General features: G+C 38.0%; 1 protein-coding gene and 1 long non-coding RNA gene across 3 annotated transcripts; one reads left to right on the top strand and one right to left on the bottom strand.

The window, feature by feature from the left end:
- LOC117418410 (leucine-rich repeat protein SHOC-2) lies at positions 1-18,910 on the bottom strand. 2 transcript variants are annotated; one of them, XM_034031419.3, is made up of 10 exons: positions 18,705-18,910; positions 11,231-11,288; positions 8,294-9,351; positions 6,656-6,793; positions 5,662-5,792; positions 4,286-4,474; positions 2,907-3,029; positions 2,677-2,814; positions 2,283-2,400; positions 1-455 (listed from the first exon to the last, which is right to left on the bottom strand). In XM_034031419.3, the coding sequence occupies exons 3-10, from the start codon at positions 8,982-8,984 to the stop codon at positions 247-249; spliced, it is 1,737 nt and encodes a 578-aa protein (XP_033887310.3). In that variant the 5' UTR covers positions 8,985-9,351; positions 11,231-11,288; positions 18,705-18,910; the 3' UTR covers positions 1-246. The 2 variants fall into 2 exon arrangements, with proteins under 2 accessions (XP_033887310.3, XP_033887309.3); XM_034031418.3 differs by lacking the exon at positions 11,231-11,288.
- LOC131696916 (uncharacterized) lies at positions 1,400-2,065 on the top strand. Its single transcript, XR_009306803.1, has 4 exons — positions 1,400-1,475; positions 1,528-1,579; positions 1,683-1,835; positions 1,990-2,065. It is a non-coding gene; the product is annotated as an uncharacterized LOC131696916 (long non-coding RNA).
- Positions 18,911-19,068: the final 158 nt, after the last annotated feature.

Raw genomic sequence — 19,068 nt, 5'->3', positions numbered from 1 at the left:
TTCAACATTTGCTAAATTTAATATACATCATCCACCAAATCTGGCAAGGCCTAGACAAGCAATTACATCTATGTTCTTTTTTTACATGATTTAAAAAAAAAAAAAAATCTAAATGGCTATGATTCCTCTATAGCAGAAACACGTAAATCAGTCTGAGCAAAATTCCTCTCTTCAGAAATATACTCATGACAATAATAATGCAATTTCTTTATAGTTTGTACAGTGTATGACACATAGGACTGCGTTTCAGACCATGGCACGGTAAGGGCCCTTCATCTTTAAAAACTGAATGATGAAGGAGGGGCCACCAGCGACAATCTGTGGCGGGAGGTGGCTGAGGGGACAGTTTTCAATGCTCATGATTGACAGCTTGCTGCACAGAGCCAGCTCAAAGGGAAGGCTGTGGAGATTGGGGTTATCATTCAAATAGAGCTCCTCGAGATTCTCCAGTGTACCTGTTTTCAAATAAAGAAAGACATTATTACAGTACAGAATCATGATCTCCAGCTGGTATTGATGTGATCAATAACACACAAGAAGCACAGCGAAACTAGTGTGTGTGTGTTTAAATGTAATATACCAGCAACAACATCACAAAACACTAAAAAACATCACTATATATACATTGTTTAGTGGTTTTCAAATTTGTTTACCTGGTCAAGCTACTTTAGGTTGGTTTTGAACAGTGTTTACATGGGCTACGTACTGTAGGTCTGAATCTACCAATATATAGAAGCCTTACCGATCTCCTCGGGGAGGTGTCGTATAATGAAATATAAAACAGAAGCCTTACCGATCTCCTCGGGGAGGTGTCGTATAATGAAATATAAAACAGAAGCCTTACCGATCTCCTCGGGGAGGTGTCGTATAATGAAATATAAAACAGAAGCCTTACCGATCTCCTCGGGGAGGTGTCGTATAATGAAATATAAAACAGAAGCCTTACCGATCTCCTCGGGGAGGTGTCGTACAATGAAATATAAAACAGAAGCCTTACCGATCTCCTAGGGGGAGGTGTTGTATAATGAAATATAAAACAGAAGCCTTACCGATCTCCTCGGGGAGGTGTCGTATAAGGAAATATAAAACAGAAGCCTTACCGATCTCCTCGGGGAGGTGTCGTATAATGAAATATAAAACAGAAGCCTTACCGATCTCCTCGGGGAGGTGTCGTATAAGGAAATATAAAACAGAAGCCTTACCGATCTCCTCGGGGAGGTGTCGTACAATGAAATATAAAACAGAAGCCTTACCGATCTCCTCGGGGAGGTGTTGTATAATGAAATATAAAACAGAAGCCTTACCGATCTCCTAGGGGGAGGTGTCGTATAATGAAATATAAAACAGAAGCCTTACCGATCTCCTCGGGGGAGGTGTTGTACAATGAAATATAAAACAGAAGCCTTACCGATCTCCTCGGGGAGGTGTCGTATAATGAAATATAAAACAGAAGCCTTACCGATCTCCTCGGGGAGGTGTTGTATAATGAAATATAAAACAGAAGCCTTACCGATCTCCTCGGGGGAGGTGTCGTATAATGAAATATAAAACAGAAGCCTTACCGATCTCCTAGGGGGAGGTGTCGTATAATGAAATATAAAACAGAAGCCTTACCGATCTCCTCGGGGGAGGTGTTGTACAATGAAATATAAAACAGAAGCCTTACCGATCTCCTCGGGGAGGTGTCGTATAATGAAATATAAAACAGAAGCCTTACCGATCTCCTCGGGGAGGTGTCGTATAATGAAATATAAAACAGAAGCCTTACCGATCTCCTCGGGGAGGTGTCGTATAATGAAATATAAAACAGAAGCCTTACCGATCTCCTCGGGGAGGTGTCGTACAATGAAATATAAAACAGAAGCCTTACCGATCTCCTCGGGGAGGTGTCGTACAATGAAATATAAAACAGAAGCCTTACCGATCTCCTCGGGGAGGTGTCGTACAATGAAATATAAAACAGAAGCCTTACCGATCTCCTAGGGGGAGGTGTTGTATAATGAAATATAAAACAGAAGCCTTACCGATCTCCTAGGGGGAGGTGTTGTATAATGAAATATAAAACAGAAGCCTTACCGATCTCCTCGGGGAGGTGTCGTACAATGAAATATAAAACAGAAGCCTTACCGATCTCCTAGGGGGAGGTGTTGTATAATGAAATATAAAACAGAAGCTTTACCGATCTCCTAGGGGGAGGTGTTGTATAATGAAATATAAAACAGAAGCCTTACCGATCTCCTCGGGGAGGTGTTGTATAATGAAATATAAAACAGAAGCCTTACCGATCTCCTCCGGGAGGTGTTGTATAAGGTTCTCTCCCAGTCCCAGGTGAGTCAGGTTGATGAGATGTCCAATCCCCCTGGGGAGGGTTGTCAGCTGATTATTAGTCAAGACCAGTTTCTGAAAAGTAAATGGGGTTGGTCAGTTACACACAAAAGGTATGGCATTCAAAATACTTAGCAGCAACAAGACACGTAGACCATTTTAATGAAATATGCAAGACATCCTGAAATGTTTCCTAGACAAATCATGGATTTATAGTCAGTTCAGCCAATTTTTTTTTTGCTATTTGTGATGTTTGTGACATTTATTCGTATATATCAATTATAAAACCAGCAATAATAAAAATATAGGTGAAATATTTAGGGTCAGCAATACTTTCCTGAAGCATCTCACCTGTAAATCTTTCAGGTAAGCAATTTCATTTGGAAGAGTTTCCAACTTATTTTCCTCTAAGTCTAACTCTCGTAATTTCCGTAGGTTACCTACACCATGAGGCAGTTTCCGTAGGAGATTGTTTGACAGGATAAGAACCTTGAAGGAAGACAATTGCAGTATGGAAATTGGTTAGCATTGAGAATCAAAACTTGAATATTCTATAAGTAAAACTAGCCACTCCACCTTACCTCAAGTGAGACAAGACCGCACACATCCTCAGGAATCTTAGTCAGCTGGTTTGTGGCCAGGTTAAGCTCAACCATACTGGTCCAGGTCCCAAAATCAAGTGGCAGAGAGGTTAGCTGATTGTCCTGTGAAAAAAACACAAGGGAACTTTACAGGATAGCAGGAACCCAACATGTATATATGTATATATCTATATATCTCTATATCGAGACAGAGAGACAGAAAGACAGAGACAGAAAGACAGAGAGAGAGAGAGAGAGAGAGAGAGAGAGAGAGAGAGAGAGAGAGAGAGAGAGAGAGAGAGAGAATAAATGTATTTTTGTTCATGGTTCTAAAACAATGAAAGAAAAACCCTGACAGACTCAAAGAGATTTCCTCACAGTACAGAACCCTAAACAATATCATAATTTCTAAAATTTCAAATCTCACGGTGCCAGCATTATTTAAAATAAGTTTGTGGAAAACACAGCACAGCAATAGGGTTTGTTTTATCTCGTGGAAACCCATGGTAAGCACTGCAAATACTGTATACAGTAAGCTATTGTTTAACCCTCACCCCTTGTATAAAATGTGCATTATTTCTACAATTTAAATGTCAGTCTATATTGCACAAAGTATTTATAAATAAAAAGGGTGTCATATTGTTTGATCCTCATGCAATTAAATACATTAGAAAATAAATGTCAGAATTGTTTAGTCCTGGAGAGAATTACAAAAGGCAGAATTTAAGGTTCCTGGAGTACTTTTCAATATGCTCCAAGTCCAGAGACATTTAATTCTTCTCCTTATTATTTTGGTTTCATCCAGCAACGTATACCACAGGGTGGCACGCACCACAATGTGGGTATGAAAATGAGATGCCATCCTGCCTGCACAAGATTACTGTAATCACCAGGGCGGCTTGGAGTCCAAATAAAGGAGCTCAGAAATGTTATGATGGAAGTACATGAGAGAAAATTAAAAGAAAACAAGATCTTGTTCTGTAATTATCCCCCAGTCCGTCTAAAACGTAATTAAAAAATGGTTGAAGTGAACCACATATAAAAGCAGACGAGACAGAGAGAGATAAAAATAGAAAACAAACAAAAAAAAGGAATCTTCTTTACTACTGTTGTGTAATTTATTTGCTATAGATGTCTAGAACAAAAAGAAAACAGAAAAAAGTGTTAAACAAATTTATATATATATGTCTGTGAAATAATTTCATACCAAACAATCATAAAATGCCAAGTAACGTCAGTTATCTTCATCTCTGTTTTTTTTTTGTTCGTACTTTTAAAAAGTTGCTATAAGGGTAGTGGTGGTGCCATAAATAAAATGTAATCCTTTGTTGGTTTACTGTTAAATACAGTATTGATAAAAGACCAGTTTGAAGACTTACCTTCATGTTCAGCTTACTTAACACTTTGGCTCTAGAGAAGATGCCAAAGGGGATTTTGTTGATGCGGTTGTGCTCCATGTTGAGGGAATATATAGTAGAAAACTGTGACGGACCGCCTACAGGATAGGACTGGAAGCAGTTTCTGGCCAGTGTTAAACTGGTCAAATTAACCAGGCTAGACAGGAGACCCTAGATAGGGACAAATTCAATAAAAAAAAAAATATATATATATATATATATATATATATATATATATATATTTCAAATTCAATGGATATGCACATTACATACAAATCTAATAATATTAATTTGTTGCATAACTTAACTCTATAAAATGAAATAAATGATTATAGGAATCAGGATATGAGAGCAGGTGTTTCTGTAACTGCAGAGCTATTGCTAAAGTCATACTATATACCAAAACAACAATACCTGGCGTGTTACTTTAGAAGGCAAGTACAAACTGCACCACTTATGAAAATGACCTACTTAACATGGCACTGCATTTCTCTTATACACACTTATTTCTGGCCTATCCAGCTGCATTGCCTCTCTCTCACAAGGTCACAAGAATTTATTGCGAAGGAAGTGCTGTATAAATGTTGTGGTATTGAGGGGAAACAAACTTAAAAACCACTCTGCTTGTCAGATGACAAAGAATATAAAAAATTTTTTTTTTTTTTTTTTTTTTTGCATGTATGCTTTTGTTCTGCTAAAGAGACATGACTAACTGATTGAAATTAAAGATATTTCAGTGTCTTGCAAAATGTGTCAGATGTTCCTACTGTCCATATATGTATGTAAAACAGTTCTTACTAGAAAGCATATACGCTGGCTTAAAGAGAATCCAAATTACATATTTAAACAAAAAAACAAAACAAAAAAAACCTATTGCTGTACTGTACGACAGCTACTCCAGTTGCTAATCTTCCTGAGCAATAACCTTACAGCAAGCAATGTCTCCTATTTTTTTTATTTATTTCTTAGCAGACGCCCTTATCCAGGGCGTCTTACAATTGTTACAAGATATCACATTATACAGTATTTCACATTATACAGATATCATATTTTTTTTTACATACAATTACCCATTTATACAGTTGGGTTTTTACTGGAGCAATCTAGGTAAAGTACTTTGCTCAAAGGTACAGCAGCAGTGTCCCCCACCTGGGATTGAACCCATGACCCTCCGGTCAAGAGTCCAGAGCCCTAACCACTACTCCAACCTGCTGCCTCCTAATGCTGTCAATGTTTATTTTGCACTTCAGCTATTTAGTTTTATGCTGTATGCATGTACTCCTGTTGTATTAGACAGCTCTGCTGGATAACACATCTGTTAAGATGACACCCTACCCTCTTAAAGTATTTTAACTTACCTCTGGTAACAGAGAGATATTGTTGTTCTCAAGGTTTAGCTCTTCCAATTCTCTGCACTTAGCTAATGATTTAGGGACAGCCGACAGCCTGTTGTACCGCAGACCCAAGCGATTTAGACTTGACAAGTTACCTGGAACAACAAGGTAAGCATTATCATTTATTACCCTGTGTGATAGCAGGGAACTGAAAATCATATTTCAAGTTACTTGGCACAGCCACCTTTGGTGTGTTATCAGGGAATCCATGGAGATGTAGAACAGTTCCTCTAAAAAGAATCGATGAAGCACAAACGACGCTCACACTCCGTTTATTCAACTTTACTGCACCCATCATGTGGCTAAATCGAGATTGTAAGTCTCCAGCAATGTCAATTATGAAACACCACGTACTGTAGCACAGCAAAATGCTTATAATCTTCTCCGATACACATTCAGTAAAGCAGGAAGTGTACAATGTGACTGTTGTGCAGTACAGGTAGGGAGAAGTTGACCAAAAAAATAAAAATAATGAAAACTTTTCCTTTACATTGCACAAAGGAAAAATGTGTACAGGAACTAGTTTATAAATTACAAAGTTTTTTTGTGTCTTAATTGTTGCAGAACGTAAAAACTCTTGTGCATTGTGTGCACCCATTTTTATTACACAGCATTTAACCGGCAAAGGTTTAATTTATTAGTTTAAAAAGCACAGCCACTCTGTAGTATACATCCCCTGCGGATGTCTCACAGCATTATTGTCTTTGCAAAACAGATTTAATCAGAAAGAAAAAGTATGTGAACAAGATCTGTATCACTGATATGGCCAATGGTGCAGATTCCTGGATATACAGTACAGTGGCTCTAGCAGCCATACAAATATTGGTACCTTATGGAGGTTTGTGAAAGTTTTGAAATCACCAATAAATGTTCTGAAGAGTTTTAAATAATACTATAAAAGAGCAGTCCACCCTGTGCAAGACCCTCTGTTAAATGTTAGGAGTTTTAATAGAGTTACCTATAGTTTCAGGGAGGTCCAGAAGCTCATTGTGCTGCAAATCAAGATTAGTTATCTGTGTGCAATTTCCAATCTCTTTCGGAAGGTGTTCAAGCTGATTGTGCGCTACATCCAGCGTAATGAGGTTACACAATTCCCCTGCAAATACAAAAGGGTGAGAATTTCTGATTACACAATATAGCCTAAACAACATAGTGCCTTTTAATACTATTTCATTTGGTTTAAGAGGTTACACAATTCCCCTGCAAATGCAAAAAGGTAAGAATCACTGATTACACAATATACTGTAGCCTAAACGTCATACTACTGTACTTTCTAATACTATTTAATTTGGTTTCAGATCTTTAAACAGCAGATGCTTTCAATCTTTTTTATTAGTAACAGCACAATGTTCTTGCTTTCAACCAGTGACATGCAGATTACTGTATACAGATATAAAGTGCATTTCAGTCAAACATCAGGATGTTTCAATCACATTTATACAATAGCCTATGTTTCTGTATTAATTACACAGTAGTTCACCTTAATCACTGGTTATACACACTAACATAATGTGACTAAACATAGCCAGAGTGTTAAAAACAGAGCCAGATGATGTCTAGGACAGTAAATAAATGAAACCTTTCTCGTAATCTCTTAAACTAAGATTAGAGTCACCTGTATAAAGCATGCAATTCTGTACTATACAGATTGAGGGCTGGATATTACAGTAGGTGGGGTAGGTGCAGACCAGTTTTACAGCAATACTGTTCATCTGATTCTGTTTCACTTTTGCTACAACATTATACAAGTCTCTTACATGGATTTACTGTACACAAGTTAGAAACATAATTCTGAATTATTAAAGTACATTTTAGTTTAACCTGCGTTATAGAAGTGAATGGAAATATTTTTATAAACATGTACTGTATAAGAATTTACACGAATTAAGTTTTTTTTTTTTCCCAGGACGGTATTTCAAGACAAAGGACTCTACGCACACTGAAGAATGTAGGTGCACAACAACAAAATAAATACCCCCCCCCCCCCCCCCAACTAAAATTCTCTCTTTTCAGCTGCCGTTTACTACCGAAATATACAATCTTTTACATTATCCTTCATTTCCTTTAAGTTTTTTTTTGTATCATCCATTCTTTGTAGTATGGTCTCTTAGAAAGTTTTTAATTGCACAGTTGGTAGGGTCAAATTCTGCCAGTGTGCATCCCTCAATGTCATTTTATAATAATGTGTTTAACAAAATACTGTGGAATGTTTGTTTTGGCAGTAGGGAAGTGTAATGAATCTTAATGAACAGTAAACGTAATCTCCAATTAAAAGCAACACCTTCAGCTGGTTCCACAGACACTGATTAGCACAAATCTTGGACTACCATTTCTAATATTATATTAGATAGTCTAAGACTTGAGCTATGGAGGGGTCTGTGAGATGAGCCGCTGAAGGCTCATCTGACAGCAGAATACTGATTGACCAAGTTTATTTTTGTTTTTGTTACAACTAGGACCTACATATTTACTTTAAATATGAATGTATTTCCTGTTACTGACATTACTACACGAGACTACAGAAATGATGTATTTGGGACAGACAGAGAAATAAAGTAATGTATGGGTCAGCTCCTGTACAGGGAGCCCGGTGTACCTATTTCAGCAGGGAGTTGTTTAATCTTGTTCTCACGGATGCTCAGCATGGTGAGTTTCGACAGGTTTTTGATATCCTTCTCCACAGTAGTGATGCGGTTAAAGCGCAGGTAGAGGGTGGTGAGGGAAGGAAGCCGGTACACCACCAGCGGGATCTCTCGCAGTTTGTTATGCCGGAGATCCAGCATTCTCAGTTTCTTCAAGCTGTCCAGCGAGTCGGGCAAGCTGGTGAGAGAGTTCTCACTCAGGGCTAACGTCACTAAGCCTGCCAGGCAGCCTACTTCAGCGGGCAGGCTCTGCAGCTTGTTGCTGTACAGGTACAGTTCCGTCAGCTGCGTCAGCTCCTTGATTGACGTAGGGAGCATGTGTATAGACCTCTTGGACAAGTCCAGCCGCGTGGAGGTCTCCTCCCTGCACTTATTCAGCTCTTTGATCACCTCAGCATTGCTGGATTTTTTGCGGGTACCTGGTGCTGGGTTTGGCCGTTTTATTGTGTTATCAACAGAAAAGGCCACCCCAGGTGGCGCCCCACTAGAGTCCTTCTTTCCTTCTTTGGCATCTTTCCCTTTGGTCTTGGTTTCCTTGCCATCTTTATTGAAGCTGCCCAAGGCTTTGGCCTCCTTTTCCCTTTCCTTTCCCGAAGGACCTTTGGGGTCCTTTTCTTTCGAGTCTTTGCCTAATGTACTACTCATAGTGACACCAGATTCACCCAGTAGCTCATTAACTCTAGGATTTAAAAACAAGTTGGAGAAAAAAAGGGAGCTTTTTATATATCTATATCTATATCTATATCTATATATATATATATTATATATATATATATATATATAGATAGATATATATATAGATATAGATATAGATATATAAAAATATAAAAAAGCAACGGCTCTGTAATCCACGGTTTTTTAAAACTCCCTGGGAAAGTACATTTGTAGAAGCAGCTTGTCTGGGGTGGCACCCGTCTGCCACATATCTGTTTGAACTGCACGTGATCCCCTCTCCAGGTGAAGCAAGTTCAGATATCAAAGATCACCAGTTGTTTTCTCATTGTTGTGATTTCTGTAAAATAAAACCAAATATTAGGACACTGGCTCAAGGTTAGATCATCATCAGCCAAACAATTCTACAGTACTCACTCAGCCTTCTCAAATGTTAATCATAAACTAAATTTCACAATCATTAAAAAAAAACACACACACACACAATAACATTTGGTTTTATTTAGGCATCAAGATTATATAAAAACAGAATGCAATGAAAATGTTAAGGTTATGCTTGTCAATCAAATTGGCACCTATAATTCTCCAAAAATACCCCCCAAAAAGTTATTTTTCCCCCAGTTACCCACATAACACATGGTCATGTTCAGCTCTGTGAGTTCAGAGAAAACAAAAAAGCTAAAAACCACAACAGCAGCACTAATAGCAATCATTTTCTTCCTTTACAGACTGAACCCATGTTACTTGCAAAATGAAATGTCGTGTACAATGATCAAACGTTTGGCTTTTCTTTTTTTTTTATGTTGTGGTCCCAGTTTTTGTCATGTGGAATGTAATAAAAGATCAATAAAATGGTGAGTAAATTTGTACAATGAACCTTTTCCACATTTATTTTATTTAAAGTGTTATTCATGTTTATTCATGATTTGAACCGGAGGTCCCCGGTTCAAATCCCACCTCAGCCACTGACTCATTGTGCGACCCTGAGCAAGTCACTTAACCTCCTTGTGCTCCGTCTTTTGGGTGAGACATAACTGTAAGTGACTCTGCAGTTGATGCATAGTTCACACACCCTAGTCTCTGTAAGTCGCCTTGGATAAAGGCGTCTGCTAAATAAACAAATAATAAATAATAATAATGTTAAAAACTAATATTACTTCATGAAAATGTGTCTATGGCCACTGTTTATTGCGAATACACGAAAGAGATTATAAAAAAAAATATGTCTACTTTAAGTACTATTTTTACCTGAAATACACACCAAGCAATGCAATTTTAAACAATTTTACTTATTTCATATTTTTTCTGCAGATGGTGGTGCTCCAGCACAAAGGGCTTGATCAGTTGCCCTAAGTGGTAAAAGAGGCACATCATTACACAAAACAGCAAGACAGGGTGTGTCTCATTGGGGGACATCGCCAGCATCAGATTGCATTGTGTGGCATGAGGTGAAGCCAGCTAACAAAAATAGTGCCTGCTTTTCACAAGGTTAGGTCTGAGCCACACAATATCAGTTCTGTGCTTCACCATCTTTGAACTATAAACTATTTTGTGTGCTGCTGCTGCTCTGGGTGTTGAAAGGAATAATCCTGGCAGCAGACGAGAAATGTTAAAAGGTCAATACCACTGAGTTTAAACTTTTCTCACAGTCTTCAAAGCTGTACCTGCCTGCAGGCAGTCCAGCCTTCTCAGCTAGACAGAAGACCCCTGGACCCTACTCACATCCCCAGCTAAAGGGCTCGGATTATGCAGTCTTTAGATCATAAGGGAACACCAGAAAGACGACCTTTTTAAAATCACACAGCTCCTGCAGCACACTGCAAGGCTTTCCAAAAGCCAAAACAGACATATGCTTTATTTTGGATTCGGCTACAGATAAATCTTTCACTTAATTTTGCTGATTTTGAATTTGTATTTTTTTTTTTTAATCTATGCGTTTAAAAAGGAAAATTAAACTGCTCAATTCCAAATCCATTAAAAACAAGGGCGTCAAGCTTGACTCGAGTCAATGGAATTGCAAGCCGAGGCAGCCACTTCAAAAGCAGTTTGCAGCTTCAAATGTACAACAAAACCCTAAGCAGGGCTCTACAGTGCCCCTGTTTTGGGAGCATATGCTCCTAAAAATTCTCTGGTGCTCCTAAAACAATTAAATTTCGGAGCACGCGTGCGCCTATCTCAGTGTGTTATTTAAAACCGCAAGGGCGAGATGTTTTACTCACGGATGCTCCACCACAGCGCCTGAATTCAGTTATGCTCCTCCACTGAACGTGTGAGCCTCTGTTAAAAAAAAAAAAAAAAAAAAAAAAACATCTCGCCCAACTGTTAAATCACGATTCAGTTTACGTGCAATGCACTCTGGGAATGTAGTTTATTAGAGCCTGTTGCCCATTGCAACAACGCACTAAAAACTACAACATTCAAAGTAATACTGTGTGGGGAAGGGAGAGAGGAAGGAAAAAGGAGATCAGGGAGGTAAAACAGGAAGCATAAGTGGTCTCTGTTAATGATTTTAAAACGAGTGTTAAAAGTGTGGAGAATTTGTCTGTATTCATTTTATTTGATATATTAGATTTACTGGATTTACTTTAATATATTTAGCCTACTTTTTGCTTTGTAAAAAAAGAGAATACTTATGTTAAATGTTTTGATTTAGTTATTCATTATTTGATGAACATGAATATATATGGTATATGACAAATATGTAACTGTTCTCCATTTTATCTTGTGCAAAGTTGAAAAAAATGTTAATTGTGTATATTAACATACTAATATACAGTCTTTGTGTGTGTGTGCTCCTAAAATGTTTTTAATTTAGGAGCACCTTGCTCCTACCAAAAAAAGTTAGCGTAGAGCCCTGCTAAGAATGTGTCATTTTATTTTTAACAAATTGCTTACAATTGAAAAATAATGCATGTACAGCACTATGAAGCTAGAACTATGATACTGGGTCTTTAAGCAAGACCTTTGAAGTGTATAAGTTCTATACATAATATTTGATCACATTTGCGTTCATGGACCATAAAACAGGACTTCAAAGTCTGTAAAAATCTATGCATCCATGTGTTTATATAAAAAATCTGTATTTTAAGAACTGCATCAAGTTTAAAAAGATGTGAATGCTGATTACAAGCTGCTTGGTATCATAAATAAACATAAATAAATAATAATTCAGCTTTACAGTTATCTTAGAAAAGGTTTCTAATAATGGTCCATAAAAATGTTTGTCCATATATTGTAAAAAGCATGCAAACCCTGTCACTTCCACCTAGCGTTAATTTGGGTTACAGTTTAAGCACCATGGATGCACAGCATGCAAGCCAAATGGCTTTGCCATTCTAATTTCTAGTGCACTGCTCAGGAAATAAAAGCAGACACAATGAAACAACCGGTTCTTTAAAACCAGAGATGATGCTTGCACAAAGCATGCCTCTTATCTCCAAATAACTGTGCAGTACCAGTAAACATCAAGAAAATACTTTCAGTTAATTTCACACCCAGAAAAAAAATCCCTGCAGACTGATACAATACTGTCCTAGTTCATAACAGTCCTCACATACCTAAATCGTGTATAAATTATCCATGTCCAAGTGCTGTGGACCGGACATTTTTTACAGACCATTTTTCCCTCAAACGGTCCACACTTGCTGAACTGTTTCAACAAAACAAACCCTTCGCTTGGGTAGTGTACTACCAGAAAAGTGGGTCAGCAAATGTATTTCCCCAAAGTTAGTTAAATTAGCAAACTTAAATTTTGCCCTGTCCGCAAAAGCATTAGACACTTAAGTGTATTTGAAAGGACAACCAGTTGTTATTTTTGGCTTATTTACATTAGGCCTATTATCTTTTAATATTGTCCAAGATCATACATTTATATTGTAAACATTTCACATAGATGATTGAAATTGTGTACACATGAAAACTGAGACTTAGGGGGAAAGTCGATCAAACTAACTTCCCTGCAGCTTAGTAACGAAACTTCCCAGGACTAACTTTCCCGAAGTCGATCGACCTTAAGTGGGGGGTTGCGAGGAAGTTCAGGGGAGTTAAGCGGAGTACAAAATACGCAGATTGGGTGTGGTTTGGGAGTGGAGAAGAATAGCCAATTGTTGTGCTCGCTTTTTTTCAAAACCACTTCCTCCATCACTACTAAACAAACTGAGAAAGGTGTGCATTACATTTACAATAGAACAAATAGGAGTACAGTTCGTTTTACCACTCAAAAACTTTTCTTTAAAAAACACAAAACAACAAGGCGTTTATTTGGTAAAGCAATGTCGCACATTAAAAAATGTGATATTGATCCCGGTTGCAAATAATTCATATATTTATTTATCTAGATATATAAATAAACCAAACAAACAAACAAACAAGAAAAAAACACATCAAAGAAATATGGACAGGATTAATGAAGAACCAGCCTAGCCGCCCTCGATATACTTGCCTCAGTAAGAGCACAGTGCATGACAATTATACAGTATATTGATTATTGATTATTGATTTCTGACCAATGTTAGCAGGCCAATGGATAGGTAACTTGCATCCAATTCCTGCGGCACAATGATCGAATCCTGCAATCGGATAGATATTTTTTTCTTTTTAAAAGTATTACTCATACAATAGTAGTGACAGCCTTCGTTTACAGATATTATTTGTGTGGAGCGGCGATTCAGAAATCCTGCAATCCTGATTGGGCTCTGTCCTGTCATCTGCCACGTTGTTTATTGCAATGAAATGACAATGGTTGACAAAGCAATGTCTACTTTCATGTCATGTTTTTGCCTGAAATCCTCACAATCCACAAAAAGCATTCATCTTAAACTAGTGCATGACATCCTTTGCTCTACGCAGTCCATTCAGCGGGGTTTTGTGATAAACGTTTAATATTTGACTAAAGTAAAATATTTCAGTAAGTGCCTTTCAAGTAATACTTTATAAAAAAAAAAGTCTTCCTTGTGACCTTCTCTCCTCCTGCTGTAAACACAGTGTAATTCAGTTTAAAGGCTGTATATCCTTTTGTAAAAATAAAACAAAGCCGTTAGCTTCAATTACTGTGTGCACACTTTGTGTTATTTACCAGATGTATTGCAATTATTATCAAATCAACCCAACAAGCTGTTTACAAGTATATACAAGAGTCACAATCTTTCATAAAACATCCATACCAAAACAAGTATTAACACAGTGCGCTACAGTCCTGGGCACATTATTAACCATGTGATATGGGCTTCAGAAGTGCCTGCTATGGGTATTGTTTTTTGTTGTGTTATTGAGTCAAGACATACCCACGTCCTGCACTGCTTCACTGCCATAACACTGTTAATCTACATGGCAAGTAGATAAGCAACAGCACGTGTGCTCTACCAGTATGAGCAAGGTTAAACACACACACACCAGTATGAGCAAGGTTAAACACACACACACCAGTATGAGCAAGGTTAAACAACACACACACCAGTATGAGCAAGGTTAAACAACACACACACACACACACACACCAGTATGAGCAAGGTTAAACACACACACACACCAGTATGAGCAAGGTTAAAAAACACACACACACCAGTATGAGCAAGGTTAAAAAACACACACACACACACACCAGTATGAGTAGGGTTACAAAACACACACACCAGTATGAGCAAGGTTAAACACACACACACCAGTATGAGTAAGGTTAAACAACACACACACCAGTATGAGTAAGGTTAAACACACACACCAGTATGAGCAAGGTTAAAAACACACACACACCAGTATGAGCAAGGTTAAACACACACACCAGTATGAGCAAGGTTAAAAACACACACACCAGTATGAGCAGGGTTAAACACACACACACACCAGTATGAGCAAGGTTAAACACACACACCAGTATGAGCAAGGTTAAACACACACACACCAGTATGAGCAAGGTTAAACACACACCAGTATGAGTAAGGTTAAAAACACACACACCAGTATGAGTAAGGTTAAACACACACACACCAGTATGAGTAAGGTTAAACACACACACACACACCAGTATGAGTAAGGTTAAAAAAAACACACACACACCAGTATGAGTAAGGTTAAACACACACACACACACACAATCTGATCTCTTTATTGCCCTCTCCTTAAGGGAGTGTTCGATTTTATAAGGCCCTTTTTTGATCTACTATGCCAAAGTTAGATGACAGAATTTATTTCAAACTAGCAGCACAGCTAGGTTATGATATCATATTAAACTCTGTGCTGAAACAGACTACAGCAGCACCTTTGATCAGAGATAGAAATGAATGGCGAGATGAAGGGAATCCCCTTTTAACACTAATACATTCTAGATTAAAACTAAAACCGGGCAATGCAAATCTTGTAAATACAGTACCACAGCTACATTACCATGCAGTGCAATGTCCAATTATTTTGAAAAAACAGCAACATTACAAGCCACAAAGTAACAATATACAGTCTAACTGAGCAAGCTGAATATATAATGCTCAATTACCTCATCATACGGGAAGCTCTGTAATGCAGCAAGTCTCAACAGACATATTATTGACTATTTGTAGGTGGTACAAATTATACAATAGCTGCTGTGATCGTGACCAGCTTCTGTTTATTTTATTGCCCAGCTGATCACAAAAATGAAGGTTACAGTAATTATATGCAGAACAGTAATAGAAAGAATGATGGGCAATGAAAACAAAAAAAAAAAATGATACCAAAGGCGAGTCTAATTCAAGCTAAAATAAGTGCAATCAGTTCAGATTCAAAACAGATCAAATCCATTTCAACAATAACATTACCCAAACAAGGGGAGCTCAGCCTAGGCTTCAAGTGGGTTTGTATTATTATTATTATTATTATTATTATTATTATTATTATTATTATTTTTATTTATTTCTTAGCAGACGCCCTTATCCAGGGCGACTTACAATCGTAAGCAAATACATTTCAAGTGTTACAATACAAGTAATACAATAAGAGCAAGAAATACAATAACTTTTGTTCAAGTTGAGCAGCAGAGCACTGTCACATATTTCGTAAATCAATCTTTGACATGAAACACTTTGGAAACATGAATGCTGGCACCAAATGGGTTAAAGCAAGAGACAGTTCATTGTCCTATTCTTGGGTGTTTCCTGACCATTTCTCAAAGTGATCACCACTTTATATGCACAGCAGCCCTATATATTATAAAGCCAGAATCCCAAGGAAACAAAGTAGCTTTCTCTTTTATTCGACTCCTAAAGAAAAAGGCTTTTCACCTTAAAAAAAAAAAAAAAAAAAGGTACAACTACAATTGACAGACAAAACATTATACCAGTAAGGAACACAGCAAGTGCAGCAACCTTTGATCACAGCACAAAGCTGGCTAGTTCCAACACTTCATATACAGGACTAATGACAGTTACATGATGCATTTACAGCGCTCAATTCTATTCCACTTCCTTATTAATCTGCTAAGAAATAAATAATAATCTCCATCACAACATACATTTTAAATTAAACACCTAAGAGCTCAGCAAACAGATACAGGTCAGACAAGAAGCACTGAAATACAGCATGACTATCCTGTGGCATGTGTTATCCTGCTGTATACTTAGCTATTAGGGTTGGAACAATAATCGATAATATATATATATATTTGCAGCAATCATTTTACCACGTAGATAAAATATTGGCAATATTAATTATGGTCCGTGAAGGAATGAAAAAAAAAAACTATATATCAACATAATTTCGATATTTTATTTAACAACATGCAATCTAGAAACTAGCATCTCAAAAGTCTACCGGAAACTACAACAGCAGTACAGTATTTCATGTTAGGAACTGGCCCATTCTCCTCATCGATGGAGATCGCTGCAGCAGCAGCAAGCAGGCAGACAGACAGACACGTGAGGTGTATCCATGCCTGCCAAAACACCGGCCAACACATTTATTCATGTTATTTGAAACCAGTGTTCATGTATGGAACAGCATTTATATTCTTTGATAATATCCATACACTGCAAACCTTGGTCCTTATAATAAATATCATTGTCCAATGTTAGCTGGAAAAGACAACGACTGGAATAATGAACAAGGATTGCATTTCTTAATGTTTCCACCATACATCTGCTGAAATGCTGTTTTGATTCTTAAATTAAGCTGCACAAATTCTACACCAAAAATATAAAACGAATTTTGCTGAATCACAACCACTAAGAGATTGCATAAAACCGTACTGTGTGAAATGCCTTTATCCTTAACAATAATTTAACTAGCACATACGTAAATAAATACATACAGTTTCGTTATATTTCATCTCAACCGTTGTGAGAGCTGTTTTTCAAACAATTATGACAGCTTTTCTTTGTCTGATCTGCAGTGTGGAACTTTTACCAAATAAACGCAAAAGGTGCGTGCATTGAAACATTTATTTTTCTTCATATTTAAATACTGAAATGTAGTATTTCAATCGTCAATCATCCAAATTAATTCTCAAAAGCAATAAGATATAACAAAACAAAATAACTTACCAAAACAATGCACATTTGCCGATGTATAAAACATATATAGGGAATATTGTCAAAAAAATATATATACATTTCTCCATCTAATACAATTTAAATCCTAAAACGAGTTACTATAGTGAATCTATATTAATTACGTAACGTTACAATTTAACTACATACCTTACAGTGCGTTGCAAAGGCCGTGAAATGACAACGGGTAGTAGTGTACATTTTTTAAGGGTTAGGTCCCTCCAAAATAAAGATCGCCTTTTTCATAAAAGTGTAATCTCATTACTAGTCACAAAAATATTACTAAAAAAAACCCTAAGTAATAACAATAATAATACATACGTAATGTTAAAGCTGACAAATAGCTCCAGGCTACCAAGACAGTTGCATGATAAATTCCTACGGCTGCCTTAGTAAGTAACCACAGTCAGATTTAATAAAATATCTGGTGACATTTTTCTACACACTCGCTATTGCTGTGCGTATGTGGTTGCAACCAACAACACACAAACTGAACCTCTTACCGCACAAGAGCTAGTAAAAAGAAAGACCATGTTAAAATGATGAGATCGGTTTGTAAACTCGTTAAGCAATACCTCCCCCCACTCTCCAAGTCTTGGTGTACGAGTCCTGCAAACCCGGAATGGGCTCTACTAAACTACTTTATGTTCAGTCCCTCGACCCATCCCAGCTCAGCTGTCATCCGCGAAACACGATTCTTAGCAGCGAGATCAGAACACCTCGGCCGGGGGGGTACGGACTGCAGGAGCACCCCGAGAATATACACCCATGCCTGCGTACCTTACTCTTACGCCACCCGACAGGCAGCACAACAACAACAACAACAACTACAACAACAAAATCCTGACTTCGACCCCACTCCCCACTCCCCACTCCCCACTCCCCACTCCCCACTCCCCTCACCTCACCTCACCTCACCTCTCCCCCCCGCCGCAAAACAGAGACCGTGCTACATTTCACCACCCTCTTCCTCGGTATATTTGCAGTGCCCTTTTCCGCTCCCCCTCTCTCCAAAGAAAACAAAAACCGAACTCTCATTCTCGACCGCAGCCATTCCGCAGCTAAAACGAAAAAAAAAAAGCTTTTCTTTGTTTATGTTCTAAGCTGGAAAGAAATTCGGCGTGTGTTAATACAGAAAAAGCTCTGCGTTCATACTCCTTTGTTTTTATTTTTGTTTTACCATCAGAGGTGTGACTCCGCCATCCTTGCTTGCTTGCTTGCTTCCTCCGCCTCCTTCTCCTTCTCGAGTCTGCTGCCCGCTCAGGCTTCTCTGCTTGCCTACTTCCACAAGATTGCGTCACACGCACGCAGCGCCACAGTCTATCACGAGACTTTCTTGGACCGAGGGAAGCCTGCTGTTTCTTTCTTCATGGAGGAGGAGGAGGAGGAGGGGAGACTAAAGTGATACGCCTCCGTGCCACAGGGTGGAGCTGCCCGGATGGGGTACTCTATTTTATATTATTTGTTATTTTATTTATCTGTTATTGGACCCCCCCCCCCCCCTCCCCCCCTCCAGCACCCCTCCAGATTTCGACTTTATGGAC

The sequence above is a fragment of the Acipenser ruthenus genome, chromosome 13, assembly GCF_902713425.1.
Source record: "Acipenser ruthenus chromosome 13, fAciRut3.2 maternal haplotype, whole genome shotgun sequence".
In the NCBI taxonomy this organism is placed as follows: Eukaryota; Metazoa; Chordata; class Actinopteri; order Acipenseriformes; family Acipenseridae; genus Acipenser; species Acipenser ruthenus.
Note: the sequence above shows the minus strand (reverse complement) of the source record. Positions and strands in the feature narration are given on the sequence as shown.